We start from the raw sequence: 16,837 nt of genomic DNA, 5'->3' as shown, positions 1-16,837 counted from the left end.
AGAGAATCACGATCAGTAAATCCTAAAGTGGACTTTCTTATCATCGTTCTACATTAAGTAGGCTTCCCTCCAGAAGAAATATTAGAAAGACTCAATAATGTGCTTAAACTTCTATCGAAGTGGTAAAACCCCTGTGGCTGTTCGACAGGAAATATTTGGGCAACACGAAAAATGTCAAAATTTACAAAAAATGATTTCGGAGTTGCTCGCAAACGTTTGATTGATTGACAGCACCATGGTGCTGTCAATTCTTTTTCTCGGGTTTTGGAGACAGTGTAACACTATTGAAGATGCCACAAAAAAGGGTGCTAGAAAGAATTAAGTAAGCAAAAAAATTTGACTTGATAGCACCTAGAAGAGCTTCCAATATCTCCATAAAACCTTCATATCACAAAGAAAAAAAAGCAAGACATTGGTGGCATAGAGGGCACTAAATGCAAGGTGCCATCTCCAGATAAGACATTTTATTGCCCAAAAAAGGAACGTTTTGCATTGTTTTCCATTTGAAAAAGTGTAGACATCAGAGAGAGAAGACGCAGCAAGCTGCATGGGAGCATGCAGAGCAACCCTATCTATCTCGACGAAAACCTTCAACAGCGGTTGAAGCCCCAACACATCTAGAGTGGAAGCCCACGTAACAAGTAACAACCTGCACGAGTGTTTGTAAAAAAAAGTTACGTATGAAAGAAACGTTCCACCGCAGCTAGCACTTTCCAAACGTCTGCATGGACACCGTACACATAGTATGAGCCACTTCGCAGCCTGCATGAGCGGAGCAAATGTTCTAGACGAAAGAAACAACACACTGCAGCTAGCACTTTCCAGACCTCTGCACGGACACCACAGGCAAAGTATGAACCAGATAACAACCTACACAAGTGAAGAAAAAGTCGTAGGCGAAGGCAACATCCCGCCACAGCAAGGGCTCTTCAAGCGTCTGCAAGGACACTGCACACAACACACAGCAAATCACACAATAGTTTGCAGAGCAAAAGTTTGCCACGAAGAAAACTTAACCTTGTTCTTGGCACATGAATATTCTAGCAAACGTCCCGGTGACCCAGCGGCTTCACCTAAATATCAATTCAGGTGAAGAAGCGGTAATATGACATGTCCTCCCTTGTACTTGAGCATCACGCATTGTACTCCCTCCAGGATATCCGAAAGAGGCCAGACCTTGGTCCCCTGTCTAAAGGTATCACACCTCCAGACGCCAAGCTCCGATGACTTCATGGGAACCTTGAAGAAGTCTCTTGCATTTGGCAAGATGCCTCCCTTGAAACTGTCTTGAAGGATCTCAAGGACGACAACAGGTGACTTGTTCAGCATGAAGACGTCCCCTGGCTTGACAGACTTCTGCACTTCTTTCGTTAGCATGTGGGAAACGTCTCGGACTTCAGACAACCTCCTGCTAAGCTGTGCAAGTGGCTCACGAGGGGATCGAAGCTTCTTCTTTATCTTCCCCAGGTAGCTTTCGAATGGGAAAGCACTAAACTCATCTAGAGGGCCATGATCCAGGCACTGGTCGGCAAGGTGGATGAGGCTGTGAACATTATAAACAAGCTGTTTCTCTCCGTAAAGACCACCAAACTCTTGTACGAAGTATCTGAGCAAGTCCCGGGCAAATCTGCTGTAGGTTGTGTGGTGTTCTGGTGATGTAAGTATTTTCACTGCCACATGGAACATCAGGAAATGCTCATACTGCTTATTTGTCAGCAAAGACCTCAGAAGCACTGGCCCTACATAGAGCAGAAAGGTCCTAAACTCAGCTGCCTTCCAGCGGTCCAGTTCTTCTGTGCCTCTCGGCTTCCTCTGGAAACACGATGGAAAGGACATGGCTGACTGTCGCAGTCCTTCGTTGAGGCGGTTTCGTTGCTCTCTGCTCAACCTCGTCTTGTGTCCCTGGCAGACCCAATTGCGGAGAAGTCGGCGCATGACGCCTAAGCATATGAGGTGCATATACTCCGTCGGGAATAGCGACACCATGTCTACATTGAGCGTCAAAAACGGAGACAGGCCAGTGTGGTGGTGCTCATCGTCCTGGGCCCGGAATGATGCGTTTGTTCGCTCTGGTGCATACAAGTCTGGAAATGTCACCCGTCTATTAGTGTGTTGGCCTTTCTGGATGCACCGTTCACAAGCATGGTAGCCTGTATGTCCAATTACGGCTTTGACAAAACTTCGGGCAGGAGCATCGCACACCATCGCTGTTAGACTGACGTCAACGTGGATGCCCTTGATCACCATCCCATTAGAGGTGAGGTGAGAGACTTCTTCTAGGAACGGATGAAGGTAGTCTTGGAGGCTCGGCGGCTTCCCTTTGCCACAGTAGACACTCACCATAAATGGTGCAGACGCCTTGATGTTTGTTATGCGGCACAATATTGGCCAGAGGCCAACCTGGCTACTTTTGTATAACGGCAGCCCATCAATGTTGCCGTGGAGCTTCAGCTCGCGTGGAACAGGTGCGGTCCCCAAAGCTTGACGTATGCCTACCTCGAGGCCAAAGTGCGCAAAGGAACGATCGCTATCTAGCTTCGCTTTGCGTTCGGTCCGCATAACTGTGCGGGCATCCTTTGGAAGGTCGGGAATTCCTCGGCGACGGCAAAAATCTAGTACCTCGTTTATGTTGGCGTGGGTCATGTTGTGCCTGCCGGCGATCAAGGCGAACTCCTCGCTTGCAGAAAGTTCTTGCTCTGGAGGTCTATCATTGCAAGGTCCAGCGAAATAAGAACATCTTCCCTCTTGGTCCGAGTCTCCGGAGGACTGAGTGGAGGTGTCTGAGGAGTCAGTGGTCGAGCGCTGCTCCCCGTCTTCATTTGTCTCGCTCTCTCCAGAGCTCTCGTCACTTGACATGGCCTGCGCAGTTTCATTGTTGCTACCTGGGTCGTTCTCCGTAGGCTGTTCCGAGGTGCCTTCGTCACAATCAACAATGCCTGAAAAAGTGGCTGGTCCGCTGCCACTGGCGCAAGCGTCGTTCGTGAAGGTATCAATTCGTGGTCTTTTGTTGCTCGGGCACTTCGGTGGCGGAAGTGGAGGCACGGTTTGTTGCGAGACGCCAAGCTCCGCAAGGATCTCGTCGTACTCCTTCTTGACGGTTCGATATTTTTTATATTTCGAGAACATACCGAAAGACGTGAAGCAGAGATTAAGTAAGAAAATTAACACTACGGCAAGTACAACGGAGCGGGCATACGGATGGTTCAGCGCAGGCGGTAGACTTTAGCGAAACAGATTAGCAGACGCTGGATTGTGGATTGGATTCGGATCTGTAATGAAACTGACTGTATATGTTAAAAAAAAAAAGAAAAACGAAAACGATTTTATTTTACATTTTTGGAAGCCGGAGGCGGCGGACGAAAAAGGGAATAACACACGGGACGTCTCAAACGCAGCTACTAACTTTATTGGCACGGTCTTTTCTATACCACTCTCCCGCACGCCAACCCAGAACGATTTTATCTACTCCATGTCTGAGACGGCTTCTCAATTAAACAAATTACTTCATAAGGCGGAAATCCAGAAACGAAAAAAACAAAACAATATATATATATACATATATATATATATATATATATATATATATATATATATATATATATATATATTAGTTAAACGCGTGAAACTGCTTGAAACACACCATTTCAGAACGAGTTCCAGAGTTCCTGGCGCAGTACCCAGCGTGCCGAGCAAGTGCCCAGACAGCACCCACCCATAACGTGTTCAAACTTACGGTTAATTACGACTGCATATTTCGTGTTTTAGTAATGTTTTTATTGCTCCAAATAACGTTTTCATTAAGAAATGTTTTGATTTTACAATAATAAAATTTTGTGTTTTAGTGCAAAGGTGGCGCTGCGGTCGAGTACGGGCCAGAACACATCCCGGATCCCGGATGTGAGGGCCGTTGGGTTTCTGTGTGTCCTTGTCAGGGAGCTGTCAAACGTTTTCCCTGCTTTGTTTTCGACCGTGTTCCTTGCTACGTTTCGACGTTCACGCTGCGACCCGTCATCTGCGTGAGTATGCACATAATTTTTAATATGTTGCATGTTTACACTTTGGGTTAAGCGTTACCTCGTGCGTTTCAACAATAGTTCTTAATATGTTGCAGGTTTACACTTTTGGTTAAGCCTTACCTCGTGCGTTTCAACGAGCGGAAAGCCGCGCCGTGTTTTAGGGTCGGAGCAATATAAGCGCGGCCCCGAATGGCTCCAGGCTTTGACAGTTGCTCCTCTGCACGGGGTTTTGTACAGCCAATGTTTTAACTTGTGCGACGAGGTCGCGCTTAAGGGGAGACGCGGGTCTTCAAATATCAAAAAATCGCAAAAAATGCCATTTTTCAAAATTCACGATTTTGAGGTCTATATAGTCCAGAGTTTGTCCTCACAAAATATAAATGCTCAATTCAATCTCTAAATAGGAAAATAATGACAATTTGTAAGCGTTGACAGACCCGACTTGAATCCTAAATTCTGAAATGTCAACAAAGTTCAAGCCGTCTGAGCTCTGCAACGGCTCAACCGATTGCAGCCATCTTGGTCTTGTTCGAAAGCTGGTTTCCCGCGCTTATTTTTCCCCCGCTCCAAAGCGGCGTACCCTTCAAAGCCGTGGCGTCATCGAAGGCCGTCACCAGCGCTAGAAAGGCGCTGATTGGGCAAAGCGCGCGCTCCTCCGAGGCGCAGCTCTCTCATTGGCCAGGACGCGCGCTTCCTCTCCTGGCTTCCCCGGCGCGACGTCCAAGTCGCTCCGCGGGCTCCCGCGTCGTCTGCTTTCCCTCGCTTCGCCGTTCGAGGCGCACGTTACATTCGGATTTCTCCACTTTCTCTATCAATATTTTCAGTGTTTTCTTGTGCTTCCTAGTATTTTGTAGGTTCCCTGTCTTCCTCGCATGGTTCGTGTAAATATTTTGATGCCTCCTCTTTGTTTGGCTTTGCTTTTTCCTTTCTGCGCCGTTGTTCTTTGTTTCGTTCTGCGCACTTCGATGGTTGGGGACGCCGGTTTGAAACTTAACACGCAGAGACTAAACAGAAAGAGGAGACGTGCCTAGACCTCCGCATTGACAAAAACATTCCGCTTCGCCGATGCGCAAGTCTCTCTACCGCTGGTGGAAGCGACTGGATCAAGTTCGTATTCGACAACTTCGCCGATGCCTAGGGGAAAAAGAACAACCTAAAAAGCCCTGAGGGCTAACCAATTGTTGCATATGGGGCTGCTTTCCCTACCCGTGTCTCTTTTTTAGTATGCAATTCTAACCAAAGGCATCCCATCAAAACATTGTTACTTATGCATATCCAAATTTCGAAGTCTATTACCCCAGCTTTTTTTTTTTTTTTTTTAGAGCGCAGCTTTTAGGGGCCCGTTTCCGGCTTGAGCGGCGTCGCCGTCGGCGTAACCGCGCGGTGCATCATGGGAAATGTCCCATAATGCACCGCGCGAGCCCCCCACCAAGGTCACGTGACCTCGTGGGGGGTCACGTGACCCCCCGAAGTCACGTGACTCCCCTGAGGTCACGTGGCCCCCTCCTCGAGGTCACGTGACCCCCCGATGACGTCATCGTCACTGATGACGTCACCGGCATCCACATCGTCATCGTCATCATCACTGATGACGTCACCGGCATCCACATCGTCATCGTCATCATCACTGATGACGTCACCGGCATCCACATCGTCATCGTCATCACTGATGACGTCACCGGCATCCGCATCGTCATCGTCATCATCACTGATGACGTCACCGGCATCCACATCGTCATCGTCATCATCACTGATGACGTCACCGGCATCCACATCGTCATCGTCATCATCACCGATGACGTCACCGGCATCCACATCGTCATCGTCATCATCACTGATGACGTCACCGGCATCCACATCGTCATCGTCATCATCACTGATGACGTCACCGGCATCCACATCGTCATCGTCATCATCACTGATGACGTCACCGGTATCCACATCGTCATCGTCATCATCACTGATGACGTCACCGACATCCGCATTGTCATCGTCATCATCACTGATGACGTCATCAGTGACGTCACTGATGTCGTCACCGGCATCCGCATCGTCATCGTCATCATCACTGATGACGTCATCAGCGACGTCACTGATGACGTCACCGACATTCGCATCGTCATCGTCATCATCACTGGTGAAGTCATCAGTGACGTCACTAATGACGTCATCGGTACCCGCATCGTCATCGTCACTGATGACGTCATCAGTGACGTCAGTGATGACATCATCGGCATTGGGGGTCACGTGACCCCCAAGGTAACGTGACCCCCCCCCCTGGTTAGTTTAACCCCCCCCCAGTGCCCTTCTCTCCTCCTCCTCAAGAGCTGCGCTCTAATTCGGCGTTACAGGGAGTTGTAAGCGGCTTTCATTTTTTTTTTTTCAGCATAGGCTTTTGATTCATTTGCGCTCAACCGATTTTCATAAACACTGTACAATTTTCTTTGGAATGAACTAGGCTGCAAGCTAAAGCAACTTTTATATGATATTTAGGTATATAGAACTGGCATTTCATTATTATACATTCTTATAGCCTCTATTATATGACTTCTGTTCACTTTAATTCTTTTCCATGATTATATTGTGCTAAAGAAACAAAAATAGCTTTGCTTGTATGGTATTTCTTTAGGAAGCAAGTGATACCTTTTTTGCATTAAAATTTTAATAGGTTTTTTTTTTAAACCCATGCTCAAATTAGCTAATTAATATTTTATATTGTTGATAACTTTTGAAAAAGAAGAGATATCTGAAATCTGATAGCAGTTATGGAATCAGCATAGTAAACTGCATGCCTATGCGAAACATCACTGACATACCAATAAACAATAAAATATTGTGCCGCACTTCCTCCCAGTGTGATTTTATAACATTTCACTAATTCTTTACTTTTATCATATTTTTTCCTAATGTTCCGATGAATGGATTACGTCATTTTTTATGTCAAGTTGTTCAGGAAGACTTGCACTTCACCTTGATTTATTGTTTATCATTCTTCACACAATTTTCTATGTTCAATATCCAAACTTTAACTTCGATTTTCTCATCTTCGTGTTTTTTGTCAGCATGCTTAGCCTTACAGGTTTTTTCATTAGGTTTTTATCGCAGCATTCTGGAAACTTTGATACTGTTTTATTCAGAAAGCACTGGACTACGGAGTAAAGCTATTTTTTTAGTCTAGAGTTAAAAAAAATTTATGATAAGTAATGTTACCTCGTTATTGTCATAATTGGCATAATTAGCCAATTTTTATATAATATTTTCATTTTGTGAAAATTTAAATAGCTTTATAATGCATGGCAGACCTTTAGCTATGCATCTACATTAATAAAAAAAAATATTTTTTGTTGGAAATGGCCTTAACGACTCGTAAGAAATGACCAAATTAGGCAACGCTATTTTTAATAACTTGAGAACTACTTAAGATATTTTAAGACTGATTTCATATTTATATTGAGAAACAAGAAGCACATATGCACAGTGATTTTCATTAGAATAGCTGCAAAAATAAAAAAAAGTAAATTTTAGAACCTGATGGCAGGGCCACTTGTTACTGCAAACCTGTGTCCATATTTGTTTGTGACAGGTGGTGCATGCTCTGCTCCTTGGGGAGCTCTGGAACAGGATATGCAGTTAGTAAACATGACGCCTATCTTCACTGCTTCTTCCCTGTACAGAATGAAAAAATTTGCGGTGATGAAATTTCCACAAGAAAAAGACTGTGTGGCAGCCGTGCCCCTTTCATGGCTGTCGGAAAATCGTGCGGTCTGCCACTGGCCATCAAAAGATGCAGGCCTGGATGCTCTGGCACTGGCCAAGCAGGAGGCTTCACCAGGCACTGTGGAGGAAGGGTGGGAGCCCTTTCCAGTTGATGTACTGGGAACTTCGAGTAAGTAATTTGTGCATGTACTCTCTCTCCTTCTCTGCATGACTGCGATTACAAGTTTTATTTCTCCAAAACGGGGTCAGAACTTCCAAGTACATGACATTTGGATTGAGACACCAGATTATCACAACTTAGCACATTACAGAGTTAGTGATTTTGAGAATTTGTTACACTTCTAAGGGGATTCACATTAGACAACAAAGTTTATGGTTCGAAACAATGGAGATATGAATTAATGTCTGAATACGAATGGAGATACGAATTAATGTCTTGATGTGTAAAGGCTGGTTCACACAGTAGCGTTAAGTGCGACTGCAACCGTCTGCAACGCTTAAAACAAGATTGCCTCTGCGAGATGGCAGATCTACTCTTTCAAAATGCATGTAGACACAATCGCAGCTGCTTCCCACTGCATTTTAAAGGGATGCGGAAACAAAATTCTAGCAGTCATTTTATCGTTTACATGTCCGCTAGGCAGTGGTATCACCTCTCAAAGACCTATATTTTGTCCAAAAAAACACCAAAAGGAATTTTAAAAATAATTCAACAGTAACCAAATAACACTTCGTGGCTGCTTCAAAAGGTTCGTTGGAAGTCGTTGCATCACATGCTGCAAAAGCATCATGTGATGCAACGACTTCCAAGAAGTCTGCGGAAGCGCGGCTTACCCATTTTAGGTGGCTTAGGCTTGAACGCAATTTTTTTTAAACCTTGGCAGAGAAAGTCGGTAGAGCTGGCCACAGCGAACCAACCTACTACCTCATGCCCATGCTTTTGCTTTGCTGCACACAACTAGAGATGGAACATATATAGACAAGGTCCCTGCACCGCTTCAGATCGTAGCTACACTGAGGTTGATCGTGGACTATGATTAGGCACGAGTGCCGCGTCAGTGTTTGGCTGGCACTCATGTTCAATCAGCATGTCGAAGGTCGGACGAAGACGAAGCAGAGGGATCGTAGACGTATGACTGCAGGCCAAATCTCCTCTCCGAAAACATGTCACGAGAGCAGGATCCTCGTCCTCGCTGACATCGTTAGCACCAAGGTAGTCGTTTCGGTACTCGTTCGATTGAGCCATGGTTATGGAATCGGTCCTGGCACAATCAAAGTGGGAACAGCTGCCAATATGCACGACTAGCGCATGATAACACTTTGCATATGTGTGGGGTTGTCTTTAATTCCAAGTTAGTCTACGTTGCGCACGTCCTCGAACTTTAGGCTTTTTTCAGCTCTCTGCACAAGCGGGTCCAACGTTCGTTAGGCCTATCACATCTTCAGAGAGCCCTCCTTGCGCTGCATTGCACAGACTCGCTTGATTGAGCACACGGACGTCACGTCGCACACCAACACAAATCACGAGAACACCACACCACAGAAGTGGTTCAGATCGCAGTGCACAACGCAGACACACACGGTTCGACTGGTTGACTCGTCCTTTGCTGCAATCTCGCCTGTGCCGCTGGGTGACGGAGCCACGGAGCTCTCGCTGGGTTGCGATTTCTCTTGAGCTTTGGTTATCTCACACGGCTGAGTTGCAACATGCTGACGCCTCCATGTGGCAAACGTGATTATCATGGCAGCCTCCATGTAGCTTTGCCCATACTCGGAGCTATGACATCATGGATATCACTGAACATCCCAGCTTGCATTGCACCCTCCGACCGCCGCTCATCAAGTGCCAGCAAGACTCTGGCGTTTGGAACGGAAATTAGATTGACCCGCAAGAAATACCATCGTGCCATTGTCATCTACGTACAATAGGGATCGCATTTTGCTTGTTTCTGTACAAAACACCGTATAATTGCACGTAAGGGCTGCGCCCATGTAAGAGTCGTACCCCCGTATATAGGACAAAGTATTGCAAAAAAAATATTTACAGAAATTATTTGTGTATGGGCCGCACCCCCTCCCTTTCGAGGCGCGCCGACTGTAATACCACGTTTCTATGAACATATATGGCTACGTGGCGCTAGCCACCGCCTGAGCACATAGCGGCACGTGTCCGCATCCCCGATATTTGCTCTCCACTCATCTGTATCACCGTATGGCACAATGGCTGTCGACCTTGATCGTGGTCGGCCGCACTGTCAAGATGCGTTTATGTTGCGGCAAGGCATTGAGAAAAGATAAAGGATATGTCAGTTTACGTGGCAAGCGTGAGGAATGGGAATTCAGTGGGCTGGGCTTGTGCGTGCACTCGGGTTTCCGAACGCCACTGTACGCTCTGGGTAGGTATCCTTTTGTTCTTCGATTAATGTCAAAGTGTCTTGATTTGTCTGCATTTTCGCGCAATCTGAGAGCTATGCGCAAGTACCACTTCAACAGTCATACACGATTCGAGCGGAAAGTTGTCGCGCATGCTATCAAATACGGCAAAAAAGAAAAAAAGTGTATTGTGCAGTATGTAAACTAATTAAGTCCGACTGCCGATTGAGTCCGGATACCATAGTGGGGGCGTTTCCGACCAGTGCAGCCGAGCGCGCTCATGTACGTTCATTTTGAAATGTGGATACAGATTTTTTTTTTTTTTTATCTGTGTATAGGCTGCATTTTGAATATTTGCCCTCAAATCGGGAAAATAGTGCGGTCCTTACACGGGTATACGGTAGCTAAACATCAATTTTCGTTTGAGTACCCCTTTAAAACGGCAAATGCATTGGTAATGCTGCCATAGGCATGTTCTCGCAAACCCGCTATCTTAAGTGTCACAAGCGATTGCAGTCGCCCTCTGTTGGACTCAACGCGATTAACTGTGTCAGCCAGCCTTAAGTCTTCATGTATAGTAAGTGGAGACCTCTTTTACATCGATGGAACTGCTGCAGCAATTGCGTCCTTTGCTCAAAATGACTTTATATATCTACCATGCTCATACAAAAGTAAAACAAAATAAGAGCAAAGTTGCTAAAAAAATCTGTCCAGGTCCTACCAAAATTTCAAGTTCCTGCTGGTAACATAATACCAGCTTAGAGGGTAGATTCTTGAAAGTATCGATTTTCCACTGGCTTTTAGCTTGGTTGCATGGGGTTGGTGAAAATCTATAGTGCAGCGCATTGTAACTTGTTTGTATGAAGAAGCAGGTTTTTTTGTTTGTATAAAGGAGGCACTTAAATTTAATTTTCCTTACAGGCACCTACCAAAGAGCAGAGAAAAAGCTTACCAAGTGGATACACACATGTTCCATTGAGTCCTCGGAGATTTCCGGTGATCAGAGTTTAAATTTTTTATAGAAAGATGGTGGGAAATAATGAACTGTATTCTAATGGGCATATATATTTTACTACCTAGACAATGCAGTACCGGTAGAAAGGAGAGCAGAGGCGACTCATCCCCGTCTGCAGATACCAGTACTATGTAAGTAATAAATAAAAATATTTATTGTGCTGTTTTACTGAAGGGCTCTTTACGATAATATTTGCCTTCAGTATTTTCAACTAAACGCATTTGAATGAAGGAGGTTCTTCACATTCATGCCTCAAGGGTTTCTGTTGCCCCCCTGTCCCCCCGTCCCCTCCCCTCGAAAGGGCACAACCTTTAACGCCCAAAATGTCCCTCATCTTGGTTGCAAGGTGATGGCCATAGTCTGAAGCTTATTCATCAGGTTTGCTTGTGCCCTAGACCCGTAAACGCATCACATGCTTTAGCAGCCCAGCTGAGCTCTCTACGTGAACAATCTCACTGTCGAAATTGTTCCTGCTTTAAAGGACACATGCAAAGGAAAAAAAACATTTTTTTAAACAGCTTAGAATGAAAAAGGATGTCATAAAATGATTTTACAACAAAGAAAAAAAATTTTTAGAGCTATATTTACGACGCTATACGAGTTTGTAGTTGGCGCCCATCGGGAGCCGCCGCTGGTCACGTGGTAGGCCCGCGCCCGCCGTGCTGCGTCGGCGCCGCACGGTGCGCGTTGTGCGGACGCCGCTTCAACGCGTTTCTCCACTCTGCCGTCGGCGCTGCAGCACAAGGGGCGCCGCCACCGTCTGACCGGCACACAGGTCTATCACGTCTGCTTGCGCTTTGTCAGGAGTTTCCTTTGGGCTTTAAAAGTTACCTATTAATCTTAGTTTTTTTGTTATACTTCAAACAAAGATGAATAAGTTAACTTTTAGACGCCACACGAAGCTTCCGAAAGAGCGCAAGCACCACGTGATAAATAAAGGCCAGTCACGTGACATAGAGGGGCCACTTTTCCGCGGCGCCGGCGGTTGCCAACTACAAATTCGTATAGCGCCGTAAGCATAGCTCTACAAATTTTTTTCTTCGTTGTAATATTGTTTTACGACATACTTTTTTCATTAAGCTGTTAAAAAAAATGTTTTTTTCCTTTGCATGTGTCCTTTAAGATGTGCTCTTCTCATTTAGCTCACTTCTGAATCTTGGGGAGAAGCAACCGGAGATCGAGATATAGAGGTTACACCTTTTTCTTCTAAACAATTGGTGGGTCAACGAACTGTGACAAGTGCAGGAGGTATGCTTTGCTGCGTAGTTACTTTAACATAGACTAGAAGGTTAAAAAAAAGATAGACAGAAAAGAGTACAACATACATGTGAAGGCACAGACAAACCTTTAGGTAGAAGGAAGGGAAAAAAATAAGCAGTTCTTATTCCGCACCTTCACATGTACGTCATGTTTTTTTCTGTCTGTTTTTTAACCTTCAAGTCGACGTGTTTGTTATTGTGCAACTACACAGTGCAGCATACCTCAGGACCTTGTTTTAGAGTGATTTCAACCCTTTCTTTTTTTTTGCACCAAAAAGCATGCCCACGAGGAAAGATGCTTGTTTTTATTTGTGGCTTTGCAGCATGGATACACTATATATATTTCACTTGTTCTCTTAAGTATGTTTTGGGCTAGGCATTATACAAATCCACAACCTCCGTAATCTTCCAGTAATGGAAGCATAGGTAGTGCTTGTGCATTCACTAAACAACAGTAATCATTAGTGTTGTGACAGGAATTGGGGGTGCCCAGCTAGGACTTCTTGCTGCTAATGTTTCTTGTTATTCAGCCCCACAGGCCCCATCAAGCTCCTGTTCAAGTGACGGTCCTGGTGATTCTGCTCCGGCATCGAAGCAGCAGTCACAGCGGGTTGAAGAGCCTTCACAGATCCAGGCGAATGATGGAGCAACCCGTGAGTCTTCATTTATTCTTAAACAGTTACGGCCTACATAGGTTGAAGGCTGAGTCAGTTCTGTCATATAGGTAACGTAAGAAGGGCTGACTGCAGGCACATATCCAAGGGAACGGCCCGGCCCCCCTCCCCCCCGAAATTTTCCATTTTGCTGGGACCTCCTCTCCCCCCTCCCCCATACAGCATTTTGACATGGGCGGGCCACCCCCAAAACAAAATCCTGGCTATGTGCCTGGCTGACTGTACCATCTTCTTCCTTGCTCAGGCTTAATTTTGCCAGGAAATGCAAACAGTAAGGCTGTGCTTCCTAGAAGATTGATGAAACCACCCTTTGCAAATCACCAAGTGGGTGGTGTTCAAACAAAACCGGGAGAAAAGCTCACCCAAATTATTGGGGATCTTGAGAAAAGCCTGCTTCGTTTTGATTCTACTTAGAAAAAAAGCTCTCCTGCAATCTAAGTTTTTGTTTAACAATGGGGAGTTTATTTTGTTGGGCCTGCACTTGGGGCGGTATCAGGATCAGGTCTCCAAAAACAAGCTACTAACCCCCCCCCCCCCCCCGGATGCGGAGACTACGAACATCTCGCAGCTGGTGCTAAAAAGCTGATCGCTATTGTATGTTTCGGTAAACAGCCTATGAACCGCTGAAATTGCAATTTACTATGCTTCATTTATTTTTATAGTCCTTAATTCTGTTATTGTATAAAAATATTTCATTTTATATTTGTCACTGAACCTACGGCACCTCTAAATGTAAGTCAGTCTCTTGAAAAGAATCGTAGAAAAACTGCATGCATGTAAAGGCTTTGAGACCTTTCAGTTAAAGGGGAACACTGCTTCTTAAGGTTTTTTTTCTTATTTACGGTCCAGCCCAAATGAAATTTATAGAGCATAATCATCTTCCTATTCTGATGACAAATATTTACTTTGTTTCAAAATAGCTTGGTTAGTTTTGATAAAATTAACTCTTTTATTTAAACATTTTATGGGCGAGATTCCAAAAAATTATGATGACGAAACTCAAAAAGGAATATATCTCTGTAAACTAGAAGGTCTATAGAATCCAATAAGGTATAAATAAAGGCTCCATGATTTTTTATAACGTTTTTACAGCATTTCGAAATTTTCAGTTTATAAATTATTTTTTACAATATATTGGAGGTGCTAACAAAAAATACTGATGCCTAGGATGATGCAATTAGACCCCGCTTATACACCTAACAAAGAAAGAAAGAATTAGGAAGATCGGTTGTGTACAGGCCGAGATACGGCTTCCGCAAAATAACAAACTGCGCAAAAAGTTCATTTCGAGAAAACAGTGAAAAACGTTCTCGTACATATTTTTACTGCACTTTCCAAAAATTCATCTATCTACAACGTAGAGGTTTAGTAGCCACCAGGAGATTTACTGCAAGTCCATAGTCGTGATCGCATTTTATGAGTTCGACATCGCCGCAACAAACTTCGCGAGTTGAAGGAGCGCGTTCACGACGTCGAGACTTACGACGATGGAACCCTCTGTACTCTAGGGAGCTTCTTGATCGGCGCCAGAGACGCCAGCCATCAGAGCAGCTTTCCGCGTCGACGAAAGTTTTTTGAGTTTTTCCTCTGCTTTTTTTTCTTTCTCGTCGATCTCACAGTGTCGAGCCGCACTCGCTCGCTTGAAGTCACCAATGTCGACGGCGCCGTCGATGCGTCATCTTCGTGTTCGGGCACCCGCACCTCGTCGTCGACGTTCAGGCTCGCGGGAAGTTGAACTGCGCCGTGGATTAGCTTCCTCAGGCCTTTTTTTTTTTCCGTTTTTTTCCAAACTTGTGGGCCGTTTGAAACTTTTTCCGTGGAGTTGTTGTGCTCGGCATGGTCGGAGACGCGCACGAGAATCAAACAAGATGGCGGATCGGAAACAACGAGCAGACGCTGCGTAACCCTAACAGCCAATGAGAAAGCGTCATTTGCACACATGATCCGAAACAGCCAACAGCGTGGCAAGATTTAGTTTTTTATTTGTGCTTCGTTCTCAGCGGCCAATCGCCGTCTAGCATCGTGAATGGCGGGAGAAGAAAGAGCGGGAACGGAGCTTTCAAATGAGACCAAGATGTCTCCCTTCTATCGCGTTGTTCTCGAGCTAAAGGCGGTCAAATCGTACCATTTTTTTGCTTGTTTGGGAGGAAGCATCTCCGTTTAGATACTTCAAATCAATACTCCAAAATAAATAGGGCATATTTTGCGATAATACTTAGAGAAAAGATGCGAAAATACCTGTAGATGTTAAAAAACATAGTTTCAAAAATGTGATTCTTTTTTTCATTTTTTCTTTCGTTTCAAGGAGCCGTGTCCCCCCTTAAATCAGTGCTTGATTTCTGCTGTTTGGACCACTTGACCATTGTCCACTGCGCTGCCCCGAAGCTCCCTTGTGATGTGCTTTATACGAAAATTACAGCAGCCCATTTTTTTCGTATTAGCTGCGCTGCATTGTCGCACCATGCTTGGCAGGGCTTTACTTTTTATATTTTCGTGGGCAAAGGGCACTGAGCGCTGGCATCTCACAAGGAAATATTTGCTTGTGTTTCAGGTGCCCAGCTGCGGATCATCCACCTGCTAGTGGAACTCCGCCACCAGAACCGTGAGATGCAGCACGAGACTATGCAGCTGAGGCTGGATCTCCAGCAGCTGTCGGACCAAATAGCAGCTCTAGAGGTGCCAACGGGGCAAGCTGCACCGATCCCGACGGCTGCGATTCTTCCACGGGAACTTCCGAGGCTGCCAGCCAGCACCCTGGAGGAGCTGGAAGCAGCGGAGGCAGCCATTCACGACGAGGCTGTAGCCACAGTCTTGGTAATAACAACATCTTGATTCTCTCTATCCCTATCTTGTATTGCTATGCGCTGTTACACACTATCTTTGATTTTTAAATTGTACACCTACTGTACAATACTGAGGAAGCGCCCACCCCTCTTCTGCTGAAGAAATGGTTAAAGGGCAACTCCGCTCAATTCCGAAAAATTTAGGCTTACATGTGATTCCATTTCACAAAGCACTACTAAACAGCTCTACGTCTTCGGATTTGCGAAATGTGAAATAATATTTGTGTAATCTTAATTTAAACATCAGCTGAAACCGGAACTTCGGTTGCATCAGGCAACATTGGCCGCGGGTCATCAGAGTCATGGCCACGTCACGTCGAACCACGTGGTCTTGTGCCGTTCGTGGGGGCGAGGAACAGGACACGCGACGTGGACAGGTCGCTTCGGATGGCGTGGATGGTGACGGCCCGGGGGAGAGGGAGAAGACGAAAGAGGAGAAGGGGAGGCAGAGAAACAGACCGATAAGTGCGCCGGGCAGCGCAAACTAGTGCATCCGCGTTACGGTGATCACGTGGACGCCGTCGAGCCAACACCGAGAGGAGAAACTCATGACGTCATCGTTCAATTTCGCTCCGAGAAGTAAAAACAAACAAAACGTGAGGATGACGTAGACATGCCTCTGACGTAGTGGCTTATCGTTGGGTGCTCCAACTCCGTCGTATTGACTGCGCTGACGATTGCGCCTCACGTCGCACGCTAGAGTTGGCAGATTTTGGCGACTTGGCTTATTTGAAAGTTCGCTGGCCAGTTTATTAAATATATAGACGGAATTAGATCGTAATATTTGACATGAGGTCTTCCTATATGATATTGGAGAGGGCTGCATAGTTTTCTAAATATCAAAAATGAAGCGGAGTTGCCTTTTAAACTTGGTATGGGCGCTTTATCTGTCCAAGCGGTTAAAACCAAGATTGCAGCTACTGAGGCGCAGTGAATGGGG

General features: G+C 45.4%; 1 protein-coding gene and 1 long non-coding RNA gene across 2 annotated transcripts; one reads left to right on the top strand and one right to left on the bottom strand.

The window, feature by feature from the left end:
- Window positions 1–717: 717 nt before the first annotated feature.
- LOC115311729 lies at window positions 718–1,959 on the bottom strand. The gene has a single exon (XM_029970509.4). It carries the CDS (start codon window positions 1,957–1,959, stop codon window positions 1,081–1,083), a length of 879 nt encoding a protein of 292 aa, XP_029826369.4. The 3' UTR covers window positions 718–1,080.
- Window positions 1,960–7,717: 5,758 nt separating this feature from the next.
- Window positions 7,718–15,688, top strand: LOC121835389. The gene is made up of 5 exons (XR_006077596.1): window positions 7,718–7,902; window positions 11,028–11,102; window positions 11,187–11,252; window positions 12,911–13,033; window positions 15,606–15,688. It is a non-coding gene; the product is annotated as an uncharacterized LOC121835389 (long non-coding RNA).
- The last annotated feature ends 1,149 nt before the right edge of the window (window positions 15,689–16,837 follow it).

The sequence above is a fragment of the Ixodes scapularis genome, unplaced genomic scaffold (assembly GCF_016920785.2).
Source record: "Ixodes scapularis isolate PalLabHiFi unplaced genomic scaffold, ASM1692078v2 PGA_scaffold12__126_contigs__length_90152505, whole genome shotgun sequence".
Lineage (NCBI taxonomy): Eukaryota > Metazoa > Arthropoda > Arachnida > Ixodida > Ixodidae > Ixodes > Ixodes scapularis.
Note: the sequence above shows the minus strand (reverse complement) of the source record. Positions and strands in the feature narration are given on the sequence as shown.

Bases quoted from the DNA above. Each gene is read 5' to 3' on its own strand.
- LOC115311729 (XM_029970509.4), bottom strand. From the start codon at position 1,959: ATGCACCTCATATGCTTAGGCGTCATGCGCCGACTTCTCCGCAATTGG.